At 43.9% G+C, this 14,470-nt stretch overlaps 1 protein-coding gene across 1 annotated transcript in view; it reads left to right on the top strand.

The window, feature by feature from the left end:
• Positions 1 to 14,470, top strand: part of SCAP (SREBF chaperone) — a gene marked incomplete in the record, with an annotated part of 103,247 nt that overhangs the window by 38,763 nt on the left and 50,014 nt on the right. The window contains 1 exon segment of the mRNA XM_073632510.1: positions 11,218 to 11,436. Within this exon segment, the coding sequence (XP_073488611.1) occupies positions 11,315 to 11,436 (122 nt within the window).

The following is a 14,470-nucleotide window of genomic DNA, read 5'->3' as shown; positions in this document are numbered from 1 at the left end:
ACGGTGTAGTGTGTTACCGATTGTTTTCTTGGCGACTATGGTCCCAGCTGCCTTGAGATCACTGACAAGATTCTCCCGTGTAGTTTGGTCACCATTACACACACACTCAATGATTGCACTGAGCCTGCCCTGCTGGGGAGTCCGGTCTGTGGTTTTTCTTCTGTATTTTAATGGAGAGAGATCTGACCATAATAACCTTCCACTGCTTTCACTTCTGTATTTTACCCAATATGTCACATGGAGCCAACCAAAGGGAAGTCTGTGACCCTTTCATATTATTACACAGTGCATCTGGGAAAGTATTCACAGCGCTTCACCTTTTCCACAATTTATGTTACGGCCTTATTCCAAAATGGATTAAATTCATTATTTTCCTCAAAACTCTACAAACAATCCCCCATAATGACAACGTGAAATAAGTTGGTTTTAAATCTTTGAAAATTAAAAATAAAAATGAAAAAAAAAATCCCATGTACATGAGTATCGCAGGCTCCTCCCATGTACATGAGTATCGCAGGCTCCTCCCATGTACATGAGTATCGCAGGCTCCTCCCATGTACATGAGTATCGCAGGCTCCTCCCATGTACATGAGTATCGCAGGCTCCTCCCATGTACATGAGGCGTATCGCAGGCTCCTCCCATGTACATGAGGAGTATCGCAGGCTCCTCCCATGTACATGAGGAGTATCGCAGGCTCCTCCCATGTACATGAGGAGTATCGCAGGCTCCTCCAATGACACTCAGAATTGAGCTCAGGTCCATCCTGTTTCCACTGATCATCCTTGATGTTTCTACAACTTGGCCACCTGTGGTAAATTCAGTTGATTGGACATGATTTGGAAAGGCACACACCTGTCTATATAAGGCCTCACACTTAACAGTGCATATCAGAGCACAAACCAAGCCTCCGAGACAGGATTGCATGAAGGCACAGATCGGGGGAAAGGTACAGAAAACAGCATTGAAGGTCCCAATGAGCACAGTGGTCTCCATCATCTGTAAATGGGAGAAGTTTGGACCCACCAAGACTCTTCCTAGAGCGGTCCGCCCGGCCAAACTGAGCGAATAGCGTAAAAGGGCCTTAGTCATGGAGGTGACCAAGAACCCAATGGTCACTCTGACAGAGCTCCAGCGTTTCTCTGTGGAGAGGGGAGAACCTTCCAGAAGAACAACCATCTCTGCAGCAGCACTCCACCAATCAGGCCTGTATGGTAGAGTGACCAGACGGAAGTCACTCCTCAGTAAAAGGCACATGACAGCCAACCTGGAGTTTGCCAAGCGGCACCTGAAGAAACAAAATTCTCTGGTCTGATAAAACAAAGATTGAACTCTTTGGCCTGAATGGCAAGTATCATGTCTGGAGGAAACCAGGCACCTCTCATCACCTGGCCAATACCATCCCTACAGTGAAGCATGGTGGTGGCAGCATCATGCTGTGGGGATGTTTTTCAGCGGCAGGAACTGGGAGACTAGTCAGGATCGAGGGAAAACTCGATGAAAACCTTGATGAAAACCTGCTTCGGAGCGCTCTGGACCTCAGACTGGGGCGATGGTTCATCTTCCAATAGGACAATGATCCTAAGCACTCAGCCAAGATAACAAAGTGGCTATGGGACAACTCTGTGAATGTCCTTGAGTGACCCAGCCAGAGCCCAGACTTGAATCTGATTGAACATCTCTGGAGAGATCTGAAAATGGCTGTGCACCGACGCTCCCCATCCAACCTGATGGAGCTTGAGAGGTCCTGCAAAGAAGAATTGGAGAAACTGCCCAAAAAATAGGTGTGCCGAGCTTGTAGCATCATACTCAACAAGACTTGAGGCTGTAATTGGTGCCAAAGGAGCTTCACCAAGGTATTGAGCAAAGGCTGTGATACCTATGTACATGGGAGGAGCCTGTGATACTTATGTACATGGGAGGAGCCTGTGATACTTATGTACATGGGAGGAGCCTGTGATACTTCTGTACATGGGAGGAGCCTGTGATACTTATGTACATGGGTGGAGCCTGTGATACTTATGTACATGGGAGGAGTCTGTGATACTTCTGTACATGGGTGGAGCCTGTGATACTTATGTACATGGGTGGAGCCTGTGATACTTATGTACATGGGAGGAGCCTGTGATACTTGTGTACATGGGCGGAGCCTGTGATACCTATGTACATGGGAGGAGCCTGTGATACTTATGTACATGGGAGGAGCCTGTGATACTTATGTACATGGGAGGAGCCTGTGATACTTATGTACATGGGAGGAGCCTGTGATACTTATGTACATGGGAGGAGCCTGTGATACTTATGTACATGGGAGGAGCCTGTGATACTTATGTACATGGGATTTTCTCCTTTTTTTTTATTTTTAATAAATTTGCAAAAATTTCAAACAAACTTCTTTCAAGTTGTTATTATGGGGGATGTTTGTAGAATTTTGAGGAAAATAATGAATTTAATCCATTTTGGAATAAGGCTGTAACATAACAAAATGTGGAAAAAGGGAAGCGCTGTAAATACTTTCTGGATGCACTGTACATTTGCATAGTTCTGACATATACCGCAGTGCTGTACAGAGAACATATAGCTCAGCCTTTTGGGTAATTGGTTTAGAATGTGGGGGTGGGGATGATATCACAGGTTTGGGTCAGCCAGCCTGCCGTCATGTGCTGGGGCCGCAGTCACTATTGATGTCGGGTTACTCATTTCCAATCTGTATTGATCAGATTCCATTGTACACACGGAGCGCTGACATTTCTGTGTAAACAAACGAGGAAACTGAGACTATTGTATCTATCAGAAGGTGGAGTTAGTCATCACTGGACAAAAGAAAAGGCCGATCCTTCCAAAACTAATACTTCAATCATGGGTGAAGTCTGGTAGGTTGAGTCACATGTTATTCTTTCCTGAACTCCTCATAATGGGCACAGCGGGTGTACAGACCTGGGAACTCAGCACAGGGATGGTGGGAACCCCTCATAATGGGCACAGCGGGTGTACAGACCCGGGAACTCAGCACAGGGATGGTGGGAACCCCTCATAATGGGCACAGCGGGTGTACAGACCCGGGAACTCAGCACAGGGATGGTGGGAACCCCTCATAATGGGCACAGCGGGTGTACAGACCTGGGAACTCAGCACAGGGATGGTGGGAACCCCTCATAATGGGCACAGCGGGTGTACAGACCCGGGAACTCAGCACAGGGATGGAGAGAACCCCTCATAATGGGCACAGCGGGTGTACAGACCCGGTAACTCAGCACAGGGATGGAGAGAACCCCTCATAATGGGCACAGCGGGTGTACAGACCCGGGAACTCAGCACAGGGATGGTGGGAACCCCTCATAATGGGCACAGCGGGTGTACAGACCCTGGAACTCAGCACAGGGATGGTGGGAACCCCTCATAATGGGCACAGCGGGTGTACAGACCCTGGAACTCAGCACAGGGATGGTAGGAACTCCTCATAATGGGCACAGCGGGTGTACAGACCCGGGAACTCAGCACAGGGATGGTGGGAACCCCTCATAATGGGCACAGCGGGTGTACAGACCCGGGAACTCAGCACAGGGATGGTGGGAACCCCTCATAATGGGCTGTTCTGCTCACTGTTCTCCTTGCGGGAGAAGATTCTCTACCCGAGCTGCTGCAATGCAAGCATCTCCCTGCTTCCGAGCCTGGTAGTCTCAGGAGAATTGTTCTCCCTGCTGGAGAGGAAGCTATACCTGAGCACCTGCAGTGTAAGGATCTCCCTGCTTCTGCTCCATCCGTTCTGTGGATCTGTGCTTCCACCACCCCTATCATTAGCCAACTGGTCATCAGATCACCATTCCTGAAATGAGGAAGCGCAAAGCCCTGTCTACTCCAAGATGGCCGCATCCACACAGAGAAACAGTGCAGGACAAGACCTGGTAAGGCCACAAGATCAGCAGCCAGGAGACCACAGGAAATACTGGTGACTGTTCCTTTCTGTCTTCTCTTGGGCACAGCTTCCAGAGTTGTGTTGCTCTTAAATGCTATGTGCCTGGCTTCCATACTGCCCAATGGTTTCAAATCCATATCAAACCCAGAACAATGTAGGCCAGAGAGCCAGGTGGCTGGCATTTCATTGTCTCCTTGAGTACAGATGTAGTATATGATGTGTGTGTGTGTGTGTGTGTGTATATATATATATATATATTGTATTTTTTTACTGTATATGACGGGAGAGGTTGTCTGAAATCCGGCAGTAAAAGACCTGAATTGCCTATAGCTGGTTGTAGCAGTTGGTTGTGGAATTCCTCATATTGAGGTGACAGTCTCGTACACGCCGCGCTCCCAGCTATGAACCCGCAGCAGACAGGTTTGTATGGAGCTCTCTGGGTCTCGGCTGTTAAACCTGTTTTATGGGTTTCCTCCGAGTCCCTGGAAGAAAAGCTTTGTTGTGTATCCGTTACCTTTTCTCCACTGCTGACTCACTCGGCTCCGATTTCACCGATGTGACCGTCGTGACGCTGCGCGCGCCGTACAGGCCTGGACCAGTGGGAGGGCCACAGAGCCTCAATTATTAAAGTGTGTGGTAGGGAAGGGTTAAAACATCTGTGAATTTATTGCTCGCGGTATGTGTTCCATTGGGGAAATTTCCCTTAACTTCCTGTCTCAGTGGCTCAACAGGAAGTGAGCGGAATGCCCTTGTTGGATAAATGAAGATTCACAAACATGATTCTTTCATGGGGGGAAATGTTTCTCCAGGATCCCGCCAGTGCTGATCATGTGGCCAAAATACTAGACCATGTGGTCTCTGCGGGGAGGAGGATCCGCTAATCCAAAAATCCAGTCCTCCTTTTCTGCTGAGGTCGTGTGACCAAATGCCTCAGGTTTTAGTCCTGTGAGGAGCACCAGATTGGTGGTTTTGGAAGGACATGGTAAAATTTTGGGTCTTCTCTAATTTTATCTACCAACATTTCAATATTTCTGACATAACCACTTGTCAACCACAATACGTGTATGTATACAGTGAGGGGAAAAAAGTATTTGATCGGTTGCTGATTTTGTACGTTTGCCCGCTGACAAAGAAATGATCAGTCTATAATTTTAATGGTTGGTTTATTATAAAAGTGAGAGAATAACAAAAATATCCAGGAAAAACGCATTTCAAAAAAGTTATAAATTGATTTGTATTTTTAATGAGTGAAAGAAGTATTTGACCCCCTTCGTAAAAAACATGACTTAGTGGCAAAACCCTTGTTGGCGATCACAGAGGTCAGACGTTTCTTGGAGTTGGCCACCAGGTTTGAACACATCTCAGGAGGGATTTTGTCCTCCTTTGCAGATCCAGTTTCAAGGCTGACGTTTTGTAACTCGAACCTTCAGCTCCCTCCACATATTTTCTATGGGATTAAGGTCTGGAGACTATGAAATAGAGTGTGGTGCTGCGCTAATCCCAATGAGATAGGCGTGTATTGGCTCTGTACTCGTGAGTATCTTATAGTGCACCCAAATTTAATCTTTGCAACTGTAACAGAGCAGTGGAAAGATGACCTAATGTGACAGTTGTATAAATTATGTGCTGATGGTGTATATGATCAAATAATCGTAGTATAGATACACAATAAATACTAATAAATATAACGTGCAAAGTGATTCGTGCTTGAACATCATGGTAGCAAACATAAATATATGGGTGAATAAATATAACATAGATAAAGATAGCAGCTGGCTCAAACTATCAACAGTCGCCAACTAGCTTAATTAAATATAAATCAACACATTCATAAGTGCATATATAACCAAAATGCATCCAGTGCAAATTAAATGTGGCTAAGTGCTAAAAGTTCATTAGTATGCATGCAATTCTTGCATGCAAAATATTATCAGGTGCGGTGCTCCTTGCGGCGAAAAACAATTAATCACAAGTCCATAAAACGTGTAATGACTTCCGTGCTAAACATGGGTGACAATAGTGGTCAGTCTTCATGCAACAGTGTGCACATTGGTGGGCAGTGGCCCCTTACCTGAGGGTAATGGGGTAATCGCGTTTAGCCACTCAGAGGCATGGCGGCCTTTGTAGAGACCATGGGTATAATCTGCTATGGAGGATGGTAGAAATGTGGTCCTATCCTGATCACTTCTCTTGTAGGGGCGTCTAGTCCTTTCAAGTAGTGTCCCGGGCTCACCCAGATCGATTAAGAAAGGAAGCCCACAATAGTGTAGTATTGTATGGAAGCATATCACTTTTATTACAATATAAAATACAGTACTCACATAAAACGTTTAAAAACCGGGTGGAGATCCGACGAGCGGCGAGCTCGTAATGCAATAACTGTCAGAGAGTGCCTGTCCCGTCCCTACGCGTGACGTCACGGTCACGTGACTTCTTCAGGGGATACAGGGAGGCACTGTAGATGTCTTTTAAATAGCTCCCCATAGACTATAATGAGCGGTCATTTTCCCGGAGCCGCCAGGAAGTATTCCGGCGGCCATTTTGCCTGGGACTAGTGGGCGCAGCTGGGATGTTAGTCGGCCAGTCACAGTAACAGGGGCGGGTGCCTCGCAGTAGCAGCCCCGCCTCATCTGGCCAGCCCACATACACATCCTTTGTAACTGTCAGCAGAGGGGAAAATAGGCATACAATACCGGCCAGCCAAGTGACCGATCGTCTGTGTATGGCGGTGGATATCTCATCAGCCTACACAGATCGATAATCGGGCAGGGGACATGGAGCTTCAAACATGTTTTACAATTAAGACATGTTAAAAACAGGTTAAGGTAAAAAATAGAGATATGTAAATACATTAAATGGCTGTATAATATGTCCATAAAAAATATATATAAAAAAACGTATATTTTATTAAAAAATATTATTAAAATTAGCAAAATTAAGAAGATGGAATGGGGAATTTGAAATGATTGTATATAAAATATATACAAAGCCGCACGGTCACACTAGAACAATATAAAAATGGATCCAAACTAACATATGCATAGTCTCATCATACAAAAGTGCTGATACCAGGTACAGATATACGACTACTAATGTTGTGTGGACGTATGTGGCAAAGGGAGGTAATCCCAGACCGTGCGGCTTTGTATATATTTTATATACAATCATTTCAAATTCCCCATTCCATCTTCTTAATTTTAATAATATTTAATGTTATTTACATATCTCTATTTTTTACCTTAACCTGTTTTTAACATGTCTTAATTGTAAAACATGTTTGAAGCTCCATGTCCCCTGCCCGATTATCGATCTGTGTAGGCTGATGAGATATCCACCGCCATACACAGACGATCGGTCACTTGGCTGGCCGGTATTGTATGCCTATTTTCCCCTCTGCTGACAGTTACAAGGGATGTGTATGTGGGCTGGCCAGATGAGGCGGGGCTGCTACTGCGAGGCGCCCGCCCCTGTTACTGTGACTGGCCGACTAACATCCCAGCTGCGCCCACTAGTCCCAGGCAAAATGGCCGCCGGAATACTTCCTGGCGGCTCCGGGAAAATGGCCGCTCATTATAGTCTATGGGGAGCTATTTAAAGACATCTACAGTGCCTCCCTGTACCCCTGAAGAAGTCACGTGACCGTGACGTCACGCGTAGGGACGGGACGGGCGCACTCTGACAGTTATTGCATTACGAGCTCGCCGCTCGTCGGATCTCCACCCGGTTTTTAAACGTTTTATGTGAGTACTGAATTTTATATTGTAATAAAAGTGATATGCTTCCATACAATACTACACTATTGTGGGCTTCCTTTCTTAATCGATCTGGGTGACCGCGGGACACTACTTGAAAGGACTAGACGCCCCTACAAGAGAAGTGATCAGGATAGGACCACATTTCTACCATCCTCCATAGCAGATTATACCCATGGTCTCTACAAAGGCCGCCATGCCTCTGAGTGGCTAAATGCGATTACCCCATTACCCTCAGGTAAGGGGCCACTGCCCACCAATGTGCACACTGTTGCATGAAGACTGACCACTATTGTCACCCATGTTTAGCACGGAAGTCATTACACGTTTTATGGACTTTTGATTAATTGTTTTTCGCCGCAAGGAGCACCGCACCTGATAATATTTTGCATGCATACTAATGAACTTTTAGCACTTAGCCACATTTAATTTGCACTGGATGCACTTTGGTTATATATGCACTTATGAATGTGTTGATTTATATTTAATTAAGCTAGTTGGCGACTGTTGATAGTTTGAGCCAGCTGCTATCTTTATCTATGTTATATTTATTCACCCATATATTTATTTTTGCTACCATGATGTTCAAGCACGAATCACTTTGCACGTTATATTTATTAGTATTTATTGTGTATCTATACTACGATTATTTGATCATATACACCATCAGCACATAATTTATACAACTGTCACATTAGGTCATCTTTCCACTGCTCTGTTACAGTTGCAAAGATTAAATTTGGGTGCACTATAAGATACTCACGAGTACAGAGCCAATACACGCCTATCTCATTGGGATTAGCGCAGCACCACACTCTATTTCATTTTCTTTTTAACTGGGGACAGGGTGTACCCCATTCGGTGTAGGCTGCTTTTCCTTGTTTTATTGAGATTGGGTTCCCCTCCTCCTTTCTCCCTAACCCCGTTCACGATAGCGCAGGAATACCCCATAACTATTTTAAGGTCTGGAGACTGGCTAGGCCACTCCAGTCACCGTAATGTGCTTCTTCTTGAGCCACTGCTTTGTTGTCTTGGCCGTGTGTTTTGGGTCATTGTTATGATGGAATATCCATCCATGACCCATTTTCAATGCCCTGGCTGAGGGAAGGAGGTTCTCACCCAAGATTTGACAGTACATGGCCCCCCGTCCATCCTCCCTTTTGATGCGGTGAAGTTCTCCTGTCCCCTTAGCAGAAAAACACCCCCAAATCATAATGTTTCCACCTCCATGTATGACAGTGGGGATGGTGTTCTTGGGGTCATGGGCAGCATTCCTCCTCCTCCAAACACGGCGAGTTGAGTTGATGCCAAAGACCTGGATTTTGGTCTCCTCTGACCACAACACTTTCCCCCAGTTCTCCTCTCAATCATTCAGATGTTCATTAGTAATCTTCAGATGGACCTGTACATGTGATTTCCTGAGCAGGGGGACCTTGCGGGGTCTGCAGGATTTCAGTCCTTCACGGTGTAGTGTGTTACCGATTGTTTTCTTGGTGACTATGGTCCCAGCTGAGATCATTGACAAGATTCTTCTGTGTGGTTCTGGGATGATTCCTCACCGTTCTCATGATCATTGAACCTCCAGGAGGTGAGAACTTGTATGGAGCCCCAGACCGAGGGAGATTGACCGTTATTTTGTGTTTCTTCCATTTGCGAATAATCACACCAACTGTTGTCACCCTCTCACCAAGCTGCTTGGCGATGGTCTTGTAGCCCATTCCAGCCTTGTGTAGGTCTACAATCTTGTCCCCGACATCCTTGGACAGCTCTTTGGTCTTGGCCATAGTAGAGAGATTGGAATCTGATCGTTTCTGTGGACAGGTGTCTTTTATACAGGTAACAAGCTGAGATTAGGAGCACTCCCTTTAAGAGAGTGCTCCTAATCTCAGCTCATTATCTGTATAGAAGACACCTGGGAGCCAGAAATGTTGCTGATTGATAGGGGATCAAATACTTATTTCACTCATTAAAATACAAATCGTTTTATAACCTTTTTGAAATGCGTTTTTCTGGATATTTTTGTAGTTATTATGTCTCTCACTGTTAAAATAAACAACCATTTAACATTTATAGACTGAACATTTCTTTGTCAGTGGGCAAGCCTACAAAACAGCAGGGGGTCAAATACTTTTTTTTTTTTCTTCACTGTACGTTACGGCTTGCAAGTGGTTTGCTGGGATTATGTCTGAAGCTATCCGCCATAACCCCGGTATTTATTTTTTTTTATTTTTTCAGCCAGCAATTTTCTTTCTCATGTAAGTGGACCGAGCGGCTAATTAGCTGCTGGATCATTTTCAGATAGTGTTTCTCGGGCTTACTGTTCTCACTGGTCCGAGAAACAATTCCACAGTTTGCGGGGCTGGCCATAGAGGTGAAAAGAGACCAGATCGTCTCTGATCATCCTCTGTTCTTGGAGGACCGGAGCGACGTCACATTCGGTCTTGGGCGGAAGTAAGCACATTTTTTTTTTTTTTTTAAAGCAAACAATCAAACTTTTTTTTTTTTCTTTTGCTTTTAAAGGTAGAGGAGAGATTTGGGGCCTTATAGACCCCAGACCTCTTCATAAAGAGGACCTGTCATCCCTTATTTCTATCGCAAGGGATGTTTTACATTCCTTGTAATAGGAATAAAAGTGATCACAATTTTCAAAAAAATTAAACCAAAGGGACAGTGTAATAACGTTAAATAAGAAAAATAAAAATTTAAAGTGCTCCCCCATCCCTCATATGTAAGTTGCGCACACATATGTAAACGGTGTTCGCACAAGTGAAGTATTTCCGCAAGCGTTCGATTGAGAGCAATAATTCTAGTGCTGGACCTCCTCTGTAACTTTAAACTGGTAACCTGTAAAAAAAATTTTTAAAGCGTGGAAATTTTTAAGTATCGTAGTTTGTCGCCATTCTACAAACAATTTTAAAGCATGACATGTTTGGTATCTATTTACTCGGCATAACATCATTTTTTATATTTTACCAAAAAATTGAGGTATATATTCAGTTATTTTTTTATTTATTTATTAAAGTGTACTTTTTCCCCGAAAAAATTGCGTTTTAAGAACCGCTGTGCAAATACCATGTGACATAGACTATTGTAACGATTGCCATTTTTATTTTCTAGGGTCTCTGCTAGAAATATAGAATGTTTGGGGGTTTTAAGTAATTTTCTAGCAAAAAAAATACTGATTTTTACTTGTAAAGAGAAAGTGTCCCAGAAAAGTCCTGGTCAGCAAGTGGATTATTATGGTACCATCAGGGCCGGGCTGAGGGGTAGGCAGAAGAGGTGACTGCCTTGGGCATTTCAGAAAAAGGGGTAAGGACTGAAATTTATGCTGCAAAAGTAGTTCACAGTTCATGGAGGGGAGGGGGGCACTTTGGCCTTTTTGCCTTGGGTGCTAAAGGACTTTATCCCAGAAATGGGGGCCATTTCAGATTGGTACCGGTGTAAAGTCCCTGCAGTCCTGGTTATGCTTTGTTTCTGTAAATGTAGATTCTTACATTGTGATCCATCAGTAGTAACCCTGTGTATCTGTGTCTTGTGTCCCCCCCCTGCAGGTCCCTCATGTTCTGGGTCAGTACAGAAGAAGCCGCGGAGTAGCCTGAAGGGCGGGTTACGGGTTACGTGATGGGGCGCAGGTGACAGCCGCTGAGAATGCCCCTGACTGATAGACTGCGCGAGAAGATATCGCAGGCTTTCCATAACCATGGGCTTCTGTGTGCGTCCTACCCCATCCCTATCATTGTCTTCACAGCGCTCTGCATTCTGGCCTGCTGGTGAGTTCCTGAACACTGCGCCCACCTGACGGGTCACAGGGTCCACTTTGGATGTGGAGGGAAATTAACGGAGTCCTGTACTAATCTGAACATGAGCTAATGAAATCGGGCTGGGGTCATCTGCTCCTTCCTTCCCTATTCATCTCTATAATATGTCTAGAATCACAACAATGTTTATAAACAATGTTACTTTGTATCTCTCCATCTTCCGTCTGATCAATGTTTATAAACAATGTTACTTTGTATCTCTCCATCTCCTGTCTGATCAATGTTTATAAACAATGTTAGCCCCTTGCTGCTCCTGCCACCCGGCCCTTTAAGAGACTCTAAATGGCAGGAGGCGGGCATTCCGATCACATGACCCTGGTGATTGGCTGTCACAGCGGTCACATGATCAGAAAGCTCCTGAACGCAGAAAGATGTTTTTCATAGGGCCACATATATGCGTACGGCTGGCGGGAAGAGGTTAAAACATGTGTATATATAATTATAGTTAATATAAAGAGTGCAGCGCTGGACATGTAACGTGAATGGTAAAATATTATTAAACCATGTACTAAGATTTGATCAACAATATATATAAATAATGACCTATAAAGGTAGTGAATTACTTATGACCATAAACAAATGAATAAAAGTGAATTATTTGTGACTGTAAACGTATGAAAAAACAAAAGGTCCAAAGCAATCGTGCAATGTGAATAAACATATGGAAAAAAATCTTAAAAATAAAACATTTAAAGTGCAAAAAAGTCCAAAAGCAATAAATTTCCGTGCAATGTGTATTTCAGGGGTGCATCTTCGATGATCGGTGTTGCCCACCACCAGAAAGGTGAATGAATAAAAGGCTTACCAGAAAGCCTGTGACCGCCCTTATTCAGGGGGGTCAGATCAGGCTTAGTAGATATGGGAGGACCACCACATGGATACTCCGTTTGATAGATGGATCAATGGACCAGGGCTCCTTCCTAGGTAATTCTCCAGCCACCAACCAGTGTAGATACTCTCCCAGCTCCCGTCCTCTCCTAGGGCAGACTTGAAGCTTCCACAGGTTCAATATAGGGAGATGTGGTATGTAATGCCAGAAAGAGATAAAGAAAAAAAGCTCCGCTGGTGCAGATAACTTTGGGTTTCTTTTATTGGCAAAAAATTCCGAAATCAGACATTAAAAAGCAAAAAACACAAAAAAAACGAGCAGAGTAAGAAAACGACACTACCGCCGTTTGTTTAAAAATCGCGCATGCGCGGTGCGTGCAATGTTGTGACCCTACGGCCGTTTCGTCACAACTGACGTCATCAGGGGTACGCACCGACGCACGCGCATGCGCATTAAATACACAGGCGTCTAGACGGAGGACGCTATGATTGGTTCATATTAGGCTGTGCTTCATATAGGAAATCAGCTATAAAGAAACTTAATATAGACATGAACCTCTCTGGCCAATTAAGCAAAGGGAACATCAAGCTGTTGAACTACGTCTTATCAAAACGACAACGTGTAAACACTCAACCGATGCCATCTAGTGTTTTTTTTGGAAATTTCACCAGAAATCCAACACATAACCAAGCTGCATTATAAGGAAGTGTTAAAGTAGATTAATTAGTTAATTAGAAAATTAAAAATGAAAAATATAAAAAATATATATAAAATCATGAAAAACACAATTAATTGAGGTCAGGTGACATTATACCCCTATATATAAAATAAATTTATATAATATATTAGGGAAAAGAGGAAGGGAATAAAACTGAAGCTTGTTAATGCCCATTATGAAAAACAATAACATAGCCTACTCCTTACAATAGTTCTAGGACAATGATAAACAAAAAGTAAAAATAAAATAAAAATATATAGAGTACTACCCCTATTCAGAATGGGAGTTAAATTAGTATATATAAAGTAAATATACCCGAGTGGGACATCAACTTATCCAACAACCTCATCTTTCAACTGTTGTTAATAAAACAGTTGATGTCCCACTCTATATTTAAACCATTCGGGGCATGGGAACCAAGCCTAAAGATCCAGTTGGTTTCTGATCTTGATATGGTTCGCTTCCCATTGCTGCCTCGCCAATGTGGAACATATTTTTCTATCCCTATGAAGGTAGTACCACTCGGGTTTCTATTGTGCACTTCATCATAGTGTCTAGAGACACTATGTTTATCGAACCCTTGTTTGATATTAGTAATATGTTCCCCCAACCTTACGCTAAGTTTCCTGGTGGTGCGCCCAACGTACTCCAAACCACAGGGGCACCTGAGGAGGTACACCACACACTTAGAGGCGCATGTTATGAGAGAGTTTATAGGGTAAGTAACTCCTGTGCCTGTTGATGTAAATTCTGTGAGCCTTCTCTGGCTTACTGCGTTCACTCTACAAACCCTACATCTTCTACAGGGAAAGAAACCCTTTAGGTCGCCAAAAAAGGTCGACCGCTGAGGTGGATCAGGGACATTAGGTGCCAAAGTGTGCCTTAAATTCATAGCCCCTCTAAATAGGATACGAGGATTGTTAGGCAGTAGGGGGCCAAGAACACGGTCGTTTTTAATGACCGGCCAGTGTCTTTTAATGATTTTCTTAATGGCCCAATGTTGGCTGGAATAAGTGGTAAGAAAAGCCAAATTAAAGTCCTCACCGTTGTTAACCTGAGGGGGTTTATCTCTTAAAAGTTCCGTACGTTCTCTATTTCCGACTTCCTCGATTAAAGTTTCTAGCATAGTTGCCTCATAGCCTTTATCCAAGAACTTCAATTTAAGGGATGAGGCCTCTCTAAAATACTCATCCAGATTTGAGCAATTCCGCCTCAGGCGTAAGAATTGGCCCTTAGGGACAGCGGATAGCCACGATTGATGATGGCAAGAGTTAAGGGGAATAAAACTGTTCCTATCGGTGGATTTGAAGAAAGTGGATGTAGTAATTCTCCCATCCACTATAGTGATTAGTAGATCCAAAAAATGGATCTGTACCGAGCTAGCCTCATAGGTTAAAACTATACCCCTATCATTTCCATTCAAGGAAAGGAGGAAGTTG

This window comes from Aquarana catesbeiana, linkage group LG05, assembly GCF_042186555.1.
Source record: "Aquarana catesbeiana isolate 2022-GZ linkage group LG05, ASM4218655v1, whole genome shotgun sequence".
Lineage (NCBI taxonomy): Eukaryota > Metazoa > Chordata > Amphibia > Anura > Ranidae > Aquarana > Aquarana catesbeiana.
This window is presented reverse-complemented; position numbering and strand designations above follow the sequence as displayed.